At 40.2% G+C, this 11,482-nt stretch overlaps 1 protein-coding gene across 3 annotated transcripts; it reads right to left on the bottom strand.

Moving 5' to 3' along the window:
- Window positions 1-6,442: 6,442 nt before the first annotated feature.
- On the bottom strand, window positions 6,443-10,230 carry CCL20 (C-C motif chemokine ligand 20). Of its 3 annotated transcripts, none has more exons than XM_055079199.1 (4): window positions 9,904-9,990; window positions 8,818-8,929; window positions 7,996-8,073; window positions 6,443-7,041 (listed from the first exon to the last, which is right to left on the bottom strand). In XM_055079199.1, the coding sequence occupies exons 1-4, from the start codon at window positions 9,974-9,976 to the stop codon at window positions 7,020-7,022; spliced, it is 285 nt and encodes a 94-aa protein (XP_054935174.1). In that variant the 5' UTR covers window positions 9,977-9,990; the 3' UTR covers window positions 6,443-7,019. The 3 variants fall into 3 exon arrangements, with proteins under 3 accessions (XP_054935174.1, XP_007123146.1, XP_007123145.1); XM_007123084.2 differs by lacking the exon at window positions 9,904-9,990 and adding an exon at window positions 10,099-10,228 and having other exon boundaries at window positions 6,449-7,041; XM_007123083.2 differs by lacking the exon at window positions 9,904-9,990 and adding an exon at window positions 10,099-10,230 and having other exon boundaries at window positions 6,450-7,041; window positions 8,818-8,932.
- Between the last annotated feature and the right edge of the window lie 1,252 nt (window positions 10,231-11,482).

Below are 11,482 nucleotides of genomic sequence, written 5' to 3'. Positions count from 1 at the left end.
TCATCTGCAAACAGTGACAGCTTTATTTCTTCTTTTCCAATTTGGATTCCTTTTATTCCTTTTTCTTCTCTGATTGCTGTGGCTAAATCTTCCAAAACTATATTGAATAATAATGGTGAGAGTGGACAACCTTGTCTTGTTCCTGATCTTGGAGGAAATGGTTTCAGTTTTTCACCATTGAGAACTATGTTGGCTGTGGGTTAATTGATACAGCCACTATGGAGAACAGTATGGAAGTTCCTTGAAAAACTAAAAATAGAACTACCATATGACCCAGCAATCCCACTACTGGACATATACCCTGAGAAAACCATAATTCAAAAAGAGTCATGTACCGCAATGTGCATTGCAGCTCTGTTTACAATAGCCAGGACATGGAAGCAACCTAAGTGTCTCGCGACAGATGAATGGATAAAGAAGATGTAGCACATATATACAATGAAATATTACTCAACCATAAAAAGAAACAAAACTGAGTTATTCGTAGTGAGGTGGATGGACCTAGAGACTGTCATACAGAGTGAAGTAAGTCAGAAAGAGAAAAATAAATACCGTATGCTAACACATATACCTGGAATCTAAAAAAAAAAAAATGGTTCTGAAGAACCTAGGGGCAGGACAGGAATAAAGACATAGACCTAAAGAATGGACTTGAGAACACAGGGAGGGAGAAGTGTAAGCTGGGATGATGTGAGAGAGTGGCATGGACTTATATATACTAACAAATGTAAAATAGATAGCTAATAGGAAGCAGCCACATAGCACAGGGAGATCAGCTCGGTGCTTTGTGACCACCTAGAGGGGTGGGATAGGGACGGTGGGAGGGAGATGCAAGAGGGAGGAAATATGGGGATATATATGTATGTATAGCTTATTCACTTTGTTATAAAGCAGAAACTAACACACCATTGTAAAGCAGTTATACTCCAATAAAGATGTTAAAAAAAAAAAACTTAATATATTCCTGTTAAGATAACTGATATTCAAGTGAAGAAGGAGGACAGCAAGAACAAGAAACATGAAAAAAGTTTTCCATGTTAGGCCTTTCAAACGTGTGACCATTGACTGTTAAAAATGCCTGGATTCTGGGCTTCCCTGGTGGCTCAGTGGTTAAGAATCCACCTGCCAACGCAGGGGACACGGGTTCAAGCCCTGGTCTGGGAAGAGCGCACATGCCACGGAGCAACTAAGCGTGTGCGCCACAACTACTGAGCCTGCACTCTAGAGCCCGCGAGCCCCAACTACTGAGCCCAGGTGCCACAACTACTGAAACCCACGTGCCTAGAGGCCGTGCTCCACAACAAGAGAACCACCACAATGAGAAGCCCACGCACCACAATGAAGAGTAGCCCCACACACATGCCACAACTAGAGAAAGCCCGTGTGCTGCAGCGAAGACCCAACACAGCCAAAAGTAAGTAAATAAACAAAATAAATAAATTTATTTTTTTAAAATGCCGGGATTCTAGTAATTGGAGGAATGGAGAACGTGTTGTACCCTGCCAGAGCGTGGGCAGCATTTTCTATAACTACATTATTGTACCGGATTTATTCATCAACCCTGTTTATCTGTTTCAGTTAAGTCAGAACCATAGAAAGAAAACAAATTTGCAAAATCACCAAAGTCTGTGGATATAAATGGTGCTTTGTGCTAATTCAATCACCAAATTGAGGCCATAGTTAAGTACCTTACGTTAGTCCCCACTTGGAATCTTGACGCTTGATGGAAAAGTTAATACAAGGAGGAATAGTTTACAGTCTGAGTAATCTGAACTTATGACCTATCCTTTCAGTCAGAAAAAGTCAGAGTAAGCCAAGACCTAGTACAACAGTCCTCCATGGACCTTATTTCATCGCAGAAAATTAAGACTATACTCTTGGGTAGGTTTAATCACGTTTGTCTTTCTCACCTTATCTAGATTCCTTGCTCAGCCAAAGGGAAGACATGGGCATTGCTTCTGAGAGAAAGAAAGTAAATTGTGACAGCTTCTTCACAGATATGGAGAAGTTCTACATCCCCATCCCCATCCCCAAGTGCCTTTATTCTTCTTTCATATTATACATTTATTCGGTTATATGTTGGTTTCCTGTCTCTCCTTCCATAAATCATGTGAAAGCAAGGACTTCGTCCTGCTCATTCTCAGTGACCAGAACAATGCCTGACTTATAGTAGGTGCTCAATAAATAGCCGTTGACTGAAGGAATGAATGGGTAGAGAACATAGCTTTCACTCAATAAACCATGATTTAACAAGAAAAAAAAAACCTGTGATACGTGCCTAGCACTGCTGGGGAAGAAGGTAACCACATCACAACTGGAGCTTACTCCTTGACAAGGCAAACTTTTTAAGTCTGTTTGATACCAAAGTAAGAAAGTCTAAAATGTTCTATGTTCTAACACTTGGATACCATCTAAAATAGCAGAGCATACAGATGATCATAAAGATGACAAAGAACCAACAAGAGAACCAACGTCAAGGAACATTAGACACCACAGGGCTGCCTTATTGACACAGAAACACTTTTATACCAGTCGCCTGGTCAGAAACTTGATACCAACTAATTCCATCCTATCTCTAAAGACTGTGTGACCTTAGGTAAATTCCTTAGCTTCCTTGACCCTCAGTTTCTCTGTCCCCAAAATGGGCATAAAAATAGTACCTACCTCATGTTTAAATGAGATAATACATTAATGATCTTAGCAAGTGATATTAGCATATCACTTGCTGCTTACTAGTCTAGATTTTATTAACGACGTGATTACTACCCAAACACTTGCATGCATCTGTCCTTTCTCATTTCTCATGCTTTCAACTGTTGTATACCTCCAACCCATCTCCATGATGTCCAGCTCTGGCCTTTCCTAACAATTCTTTCCTGTCCTTCCAGCTTTTGCTCCCCTATCTCCTTGTCTTGGTTGAAACTTGAGTCTATGGCAACAGCACTCCCCTTATGGTTTTCTGAAGATGCCCACAGAGCCAGAAGCAGGTAGAAACCAACATTCTTGTGCTTCCATGATGGCACTTCTTCATTTCTACACACCTCCCCATTCTTTGAAGGACACGTGTGTCCTTAGACCATCTACTTCTCCTCTTTCTGTCTGTCAGTCGAAGGTCTTGATCAGTTCTTTACTTTCCTTGAAGAATCTGGCCCAAGTTCACCACCTCTTCTTTCACTCCTCTTGCTAACCTCAGTTTAGGCAACTTTATAACCATGCGGCACAATGCCACTTATAAAGTCGTCTGGTCCCACTCCCCAACCCAGCCTCTATTTACAACTAGGAAACAAACTAAGTGACACCACAGGAATGCAACCACCAAAACCCAGAAGGTGGGAACTCAGAAAAAATTTCCTGGTTTCTCCAAAACATAAATCACAAAGGAAAAAGAGAAGGATGGTAGTGATAAGAAACATAGATTAAACTTAAAAAGAAACAAATCACACAAATGCAGTGTGTGGGCCTTATGTGGAGCTTCATTCAAACATTATCAACTGCAATAAATAAATAAGTAAATAAATAAATAAATAAATACAGCCTTTTTTGGAAACAAAGAGGGAAATTAGAACATTGACTGAATATTTGATGATATTGGGGAATTAGTGTTGATCTTTAAATCTGGGATAATGAGATTGTTTGTGTCTTTTTAAAAGTCCCTGTTAAAAAAATACATATAAATATGTGTATGTATGTGTAAATATATATTTATATTCATATATAACAATTTGATATTGGGGGATTGCTTCAGAGTAAGTCAGGGTATATAAGTGGGGAGAAGTTGGGCAGAATAGCTGTAACCAGACGGCCATTGGTTGGTTGAAGCTGTTACTCTGGGGCTGGATGGATGTACGGGGGCATGAGGGAGCCATCCGGGTGATGAAAATATTTAATATCTTGTATGGCCCAGAGTCGTCACACGGGCATGTACCTATGCAAAAATTCAGCTAAGCTCTACACTTAGACTTGTGCATTTTACTGTATGTAAATTATACCTTAATTAAAAAATTAAGTAGAAAATACATTTTCCAAAATGAAAAGAAGAAAAAGAAGAGCTGTGAATTGGGAGCAACTTCCCTAATCCTTGAACACGGTTAGTGCAGTGAGACTAAAGGATTAAACTTTCAATTGTACGGCTGAGACTCTGTGCTGCGCTCTGACCCCAGGCTTAACAATCTGGCTTTGCGATTCCAATTTGAACTCAAGGGGGTAACGCACTGATTTGCCCATGTGCTTTTACCCATGCACTTGACAGTGGAATGTTCTCGTGTGATTAATAAATTGGCTCCAGAAACTCAGCTGATAGGTATGAGGACACCTAGTCCCAAACGATTCACCACATTCAGAGCACTAACAAAATGTGCTACTTTCCTGACTGAGCAAAGCTCACCTGGTCAGGCCTCCCAGCAGCAGTCAGCCAAGTGGGCCACTGTCCCGACAGTGGCCCTCTCTGGCTGTGCTGCTCCAGAAAAGGGTGACTGGCTGTGGGGAGGGGTAGCAGAGGGAGGGTTGTCTAGAATGAGTCTCAAGAATTCCAAGCCCATCTCTGCTACCTTTCTTTTTGCCATGGCCTTAACTGAGGTCCCACCGTTTCACACCTCACTCATTGCAGCTCTCTCTGTATCTCTGCATCCATCTTCCATCCCACCTCCTTTTCCTCCTGCTTTGACTTCTTCCATGGTTCCCCTGTGTTTCCGTGTTCAAGTTCAAACCACTATGCTTAGTTGAGGTAAGAGTTTTACTTAATCTGCAGCTGATCCATCCTACACCCACTCCTTGCATATGTCCCACTTCATCCAGTGTTACCCAAGTGGTGGCATAATTGATATCTGGGTAAGAAAATTCTTCATCGTGCCAGGCTATCTTGTGCATTGCAGTGGGTTTAGCATCCCTGTCTCCTGCCCACTGAATACCTTAGTATCCCACCTTTAGACATTGTGACAACTAAAATATGCCCCCAGATATTTCCAAACACCCCCTGCTGCTCCTTTTCCAATTGGGTGTCTCCTACTGGCCCTTCATACCTCGACTCAAGCAAGGGCTGAACCATACACAATTGCCATCTTCATAGTTCAAGAGCATTGAATATTGGCTATTTAATAAAGTTCAACTGAATATTCTTTTCTTCTGAAACCCTCACTACTAATGCCCTGTCCCATGCCTTCCTTTATCCAAGTGTTTACGACCCTGTGTTGTCATAGCTGATTTTCTAGTGCCCCCACTCTCTTCCCACACTGCTCAGCACTAATTACCTGGGAGTGAGCACCACGTGCCAGCTTAATTTCTTGGAATCTCCGACTTCACTTGGCTCGGTGCCTGGCTCATAATAGGTGCTAACTCATGTTTGATGAACAGTCAAACAGGATATTGAGCATACTTTCCCTGATGACTCAGTGTTGTTATTTATGAGCACAGAGATGTCTTCAGAGCCTACTGAGCATTTGGCTCTGCACCAAATGACTCACCATTGCCTGCGTGACAGATGTGCATGTCTGGATTTTAAATCCAATCAGTGTGTTTGCCTCCACTAAACCTTCGTGACCTTTGGAATCTGAAGCAGACTGTCCAGAGTGCTGTGTCGGGCCCTCTGTGAACTTAAGTGCATGACTACTGTGACAAGAACTACCCTGGTACAGGGTCTTTTCATCTCATTTCTGGGTTCTTGCTAGGTTTCACACATTTGTTGTCTCTCTTCTGGTAACTGAGGCAATCGGTTTCTAAAAACCCTCTGCATAGGACTTCCCTGGTGGCGCAGTTGTTAAGAATCCACCTGCCAATGCAGGGGACATGGGATCTAGTCCTGGTCTGGGAAGATCCCACATGCCGTGGAGCAACAAAGCCTGTGCACCACAACTACTGAGCCTGCGCTCTAGAGCCCGCGAGCCGCAACTACCGAGCCCACGTGCCACAACTACTGAAGCTGAGCTCCTAGAGCCCATGCTCTGCAACAAGAGAAGCCACCGCAATGAGAAGCCCGTGCACCACAACGAAGAGTAGCCACCGCTCAGCGCAACTAGAGAAAGCCCGTGTGCAGCAATGAAGACCCAACACAGCCAAAAATAAAATAAATTAATTTAAAAAAATAAACCCTCTGCATAATCATTTTCTTTTTGGAAAGTGCTTAAAGATGACTCAGGAGGACTTACAAAGTAGAGAAATGTTCCTCTGCTGAGATGCCCATTCCTAGGACCATGGCTGGTGACAGAATGACGGACTAAGTGATGGCTCAAGGAATTTTCTAAATAGTTGTTGTGTCCCTGCAGTCACAAAATAGATGGGCATACTTTTCTTATTTTGAAAAGTTTTATATCAAGGAATATTGACCTATGTCACAGATAGAATCTTTCTAATTTTTGGTTTTAAATGACTTTGAATTTTTTTTTTTAATTAAAAAAAAACCTTTCCATTATAATTCATACAGAATGAAGTCCAGGACCACAAGGGACAGAGATAAAGGGAAAAACCAGGAAGAAGTAAATGGGGAATACAATTTTCACAACATTTACTAAACTCTTAACTATTCTTAATACACCTCTTAATAAATGCTATTTAACTCAATCCACAAATAAGTTTTGGTTCTTTTATTTTCAATATTTATTCTTCTTATCATTTTTCTCTTTAACAAGGTAATTACAACAATTTAGGAAACAGAACTATATAAACAGAAGAATGTTAATTTTTTTTAATAGCCTTCTGCTTGCAAGCAAGTCCATATATCTTATTCCTCCAAGCATAACTTTATACCTCATACTAAACCAAATAGCTTATGGAAAACTAGTATTAAATAGCAAAACACAAATAAAACCACATATATAAATAACATAACATAAAATAGAGTATAATGTGATGCTTAACAAAGCAAACTGTGATGCAATATGAATCAACTTCACTAATTGGACAAGTCCAATGAGACACAAATCAGATAAGCTCTGAACCTGCAACAGTGTGCAAGTGAAACTGCCAGCTCAGCTAGGTTCCTCCTGTTCTTGGGCTGTGTCCAGTTCCATTCCAGGGAGTATCCATTTTTACATCTTCTTGACTCTTTGACTATAAAGTGAAAAAGAAGAAAAAAATAAGCAAAGACGGGGTGCCTGGTGGGTGGGAATGTCTTTGGTGCCTACAGATTGCCTCAGACACGCCAATCTCATCTCAGGATACCAAGCAGCTCAGAGGCCATATGAGGAAATCAGGGTTCAGAGAGGATAGACCCTGCCCAACATAACCAGCTAGCTAAGGACAGAAACAGGATATGAACACCAAGGTTGTGTCTTCATATTCAGTGTCTGGCACCCTGGTGTGAGATGATTCTGTCCATTGATAAAATGTCACTCCATTATCATCAGTGTAAATCAGAGCCATTGATCTCTTTTTAACTGTTTATTCTTTAGCTTTTCACAAACGAATGTCATGTAGTCTGTAAATTATATAAATAGGAGACATCTTTGCAACAAGAATCAAATGCATAGAGGAATCTAATACATCGTGTGAAAAATCATTAAATTAAAGACAATTAAAAACGGGGCTTCCCTGGTGGCGCAGTGGTTAAGAATCCGTCTGCCAATGCAGGGGACACGGGTTCGATCCCTGGTCCGGGAAGATCCCACGTGCCGCGGAGCGACTAAGTCCGTGTGCCGCAACTACTGAGCCTGCACCCTAGAGCCCGTGCTCCGCAACGAGAAGCCACCACAACAAGAAACCTGCACACCACAACGAAGAGTGGCCCCAGCTCACCACAACTAGAGAAAGCCTGCGTGCAGCAACAAAGACCTAACTCAGCCACAAATAAATAAATAAATAAATAAATTTTTTTTTTTAATTAAAATGATCTGTAAGTGGTTGAAAAAATGAATTTTTTGTTTTCATGGTCCGATCCAAACTACCCTTTAAAAATGCCATAGTGCTTAGACTAAAGCATCCCAGCAGGCCTGTGATGCACCACTCTGAATACCACTCTTTCCCAAACATTTGGAGAGAGGCTGGTGGATTGTAAACGTTCCATACCTGAGCATATGCACTGCTTGTTTCACCCAATTCTTCTTTGGATCTGCACACACAGCATATCTTCTCTTTGTGTATAAGCTGAAAAAAGTCAGAGAATTGGATTTATGTTTCAATTTCATTTATTGTTTAAATGTTTTTTTTTTTCTTTTTTTCCACAGGACATGCAATGGAAATTTCATATTCCAATTGGTGGCTCTACACCCGAAACATTTTATTTGTTTCAGAGGTGAAACAAAATGCAAAAAAAAAAAAAAAAATGTCTTCTTATAAAGTTTGATGCAAGAAATGAAAGTGATTCTCCCTGACTTTCTCTGCAATCTAACAAAAAGTTGTGCAGTAACAGGAAGATAAAGTCCCAGCATTATTTAATTTTGTTGCTGGTGGCTACATGAAATATGTATACATCTGATCAATAACTTATATCATTCCAAAATATAGTACCCTATATAAATCAAGAATATTATATGAGATAGCGTTAACTACTCTGAGCTTTAGCTTACAGCCCAACCACTTTCTGGTAGAAGATGCTCACTTCAAAGTTTAGGTTTTTCATATTTTCCTGAGATAGCATCGTAGTAGCTTATAAGTTTATCTTCAAAAGTGATTTTGCCCTCAGCTATGTTCATTTTTTTAAAACTAAGTTTTGTCTTATTCCAGTTCCATTTAAAGTGAATTTTGAAGAATAAATGTACTACTAAAACACAGCTAGCTTTTTGCCACATGAGTCATTTCTGAATGAAACTCCAAAAAGGCAAAGCTTTTGCTACTTGAAATTCTCATGTACTCCTAATACTAATGAGATAGAATCCCTTAATAACTTACATGACTGCATTGATGTCACAAGCTTCATTGGCCAGCTGCTGTGTGAAGCCCACGATAAATTTGGGATGAAGGATTTTTTCTGTATATTGGAGGCAGCAGTCAAAGCTGCTTGCTGCTAAAAAGAGATGAAAGATATTGAGTCCGCATGAATGAACTTATTCTGTGATAGGTATCGTGGAACTACTTGAAGTTGTGGAAAACCTAGAATCTGATTTATATGGTAAATAAACTATTTAGAGGAACACCTCCAATATCTTTGAGACCCATTTTAACATAGCTTCCAGTTCTCTTAAAAAAAATAGTTTGTGTACCGGGAAATTTTGGTTCAATAATACAATTTAGAAGCACATGAGACATCAGTCTCATAAAAGGAATATCTTTAGTAAGAAACACAAACTGACAGTGCTTTATTTCATTCACTATAATCACTCAAGAATATGAGTACCTTCCACTTGAAGAAACCCTTGTAAATAACCTTCTAAATTCAGAAAAAAAAGTAAATTGGCAGGTTTTAATCTATTATCTGGCTACTGAATATTGAGAGGAGGGGAAGGACGAGAAGTTACAAAGGAAAATGTGATTTATAGGAGCTGCTAATAAGAGCTACAATTAAAACACTTTGAAATTGTAATATTAGTTAATGGGAATTTTTTATTTTGTTCATAAAAGTTCAACACATGTACTTTCAGGAATGCATCTGTTGCTAAAAGTGATGTCCTCTTACAGTCATAAAGCAATTCTTGGACGCTCCCCTGAGTTAAATTACAACCTACTGTATCCTTAACCTGCTGTAAGGGATAAATGTAATCCCAAAGTTGACAAGTGATGTCCCCAAGGCCTTGCAAGGATGAAGTCAGGTGCCATAATCCACCCCTAAAGGATGAGTTTTGAATTCTGCTACAACTATTCAGCTGGGAAATGAGAAAGCTAGGGAAATGGGAGAATTTTCTACATTTCAAAATGGCGCCATTCACTGGTAATGTTACACAATTTACAGCTCTCCCAGAATAGCACTTTGGGTTGTTCTGGAGTTCGAGGGTCCCTAAGAGCCCACCACCACCGCCCCCCAAATTTGCTGGTACTGACAGCAGAGAACACATCCGGACAGGCAGCAGTAACCTTTCGTTCTTCCACTCCCCAGTGAGATGACAGCCCCCATCACTTCCTTCTGAAGATTTTCTAACAGGCTTCCATCCCTTGGGGACCCCTAGATGAGCTCAAGGCTTAGAGAAAAATGAGAATAGTTCTTCCTCCTGTGCTAGCAGAAAGAGTGACACTTACCTTCTGACTTGCTGCAGAGGTGAGGTAGCAGCACTGACATCAAAGCAGCCAGGAGCAAACTCTTGCTACGGCACATCATTTTCAGCTCAAAGAATAGATGTCTTAGTGCTGGGTACCTAGTGCCCTGGGAGAGCTGTTACGCTTGATAGCAGCCTGGATCTGGGATGGCCCTACTTATAGCAAATATGAGAATGCACATAGAAGGCGTGTTCTCACATGGGGATTTCCCCATTGATTAACCTGCCCCATCATGTCGTCACAAAGAAGAAACCACAGGGAAAACTAACTTCCTGCCTTTCCCTAATGTTGGGAAGGTGTGAAGGTCAGGATGGAGGGGGAGGGAGGGTTAAGAAGGGGAAAATCCTGTAAAATCCTTTGAATTTGCAAAGAAGGAAAAGCAGCCCAGCCCTGCGTCCCAGAAAAGATGTCTGTCCTGTTTTAACTTAATCTCTTGTCTCTGAAAAGAGAGGACAAGGATTAACAGTGATACAAAGATAAGCCCCACTCAGGAACATCCCAGAACTCCTATTGTTACACTCTGATTGCTTTCCAGAGCCAATAGGGGAGGGAGAGGATGAGGCAGGACACCAAGCGTACTCGGGCATTTACAATTTCGTCGTTGGTGCTCAGCTGTCACCAAAGACCTTGAATTTCTGGGCTATTATGCAGAGCAGGTAATATAGCAATTCTTAGTAGTGTCCCCGGTTTTAGTGGAAAATACCAGCTCTTAAGTGAGGCTCAAGTTTCAGCTTTATCTTAGTTTCAATCTCATTCTTCTAAATCTTCTACATTTTACATGACTCTAATCAACATTGCAGCCCAGAAAATGACCCTCATCTGCCCATAACTCTTCATGCTAATGTGGTTACATAACTCAATACAAAGCCTCAGAAGAAAAAAAAAAAAAAAAAAAAGGAAAAATGTAGGAAGAATATCATTGTATGTTAGGGACTGGGTTTGCAGGAAGGGTATGACTATAAAGAAACACAACAAGGGAGTTTTGCGGGGGTGATGAAGTTATTTTCTATCCTATTATGGGAATGGTTACACATCACTACACATGTGTTAAAATTCATAGAAATGTACATCAAAAGAAAAAAGTGAATTGTATTATATGATCATTTTAAAAATAAAGTTTAAAGATATCAAAATCATAAAAAAGAACTGTCCACTATAAACAAATAGATTGAAAGTAAAATATCAAAAAAGATATACCATGCAAAGAATAAACAAAAGAGAACTGGAGTTGCTATGCCTATATCTAAAAAAATCAATTTTAAAACAAAAGAAAGTTACTGGAGATAAAGAGGGAGTTCCATAATGATAAAGGATCAATCTATCAGAAAGATATAAAAATCATGACCATATATACATCTAACAACAG

Source organism: Physeter macrocephalus, chromosome 2, assembly GCF_002837175.3.
Source record: "Physeter macrocephalus isolate SW-GA chromosome 2, ASM283717v5, whole genome shotgun sequence".
Classification (NCBI taxonomy): domain Eukaryota; kingdom Metazoa; phylum Chordata; class Mammalia; order Artiodactyla; family Physeteridae; genus Physeter; species Physeter macrocephalus.
The sequence above is the reverse complement of the archived record's forward strand: the minus strand, read 5'-3'. Positions and strand labels throughout refer to the sequence as shown.

What these genes read in the sequence shown, in the direction of transcription:
- CCL20 (XM_007123083.2), bottom strand. Translation starts at nt 10,177, where the DNA reads ATGATGTGCCGTAGCAAGAGTTTGCTCCTGGCTGCTTTGATGTCAGTG. An exon ending in CCTCTGCAGCAAGTCAGAAG is followed by an intron (nt 8,933 to 10,098) that starts GTAAGTGTCACT and finishes ATCTCTTTTTAG; the next exon opens with CAGCAAGCAGCTTTGACTGC. An exon ending in CAAGCAGTGCATATGCTCAG is followed by an intron (nt 7,042 to 7,995) that starts GTATGGAACGTT and finishes TTCACTTTATAG; the next exon opens with TCAAAGAGTCAAGAAGATGT.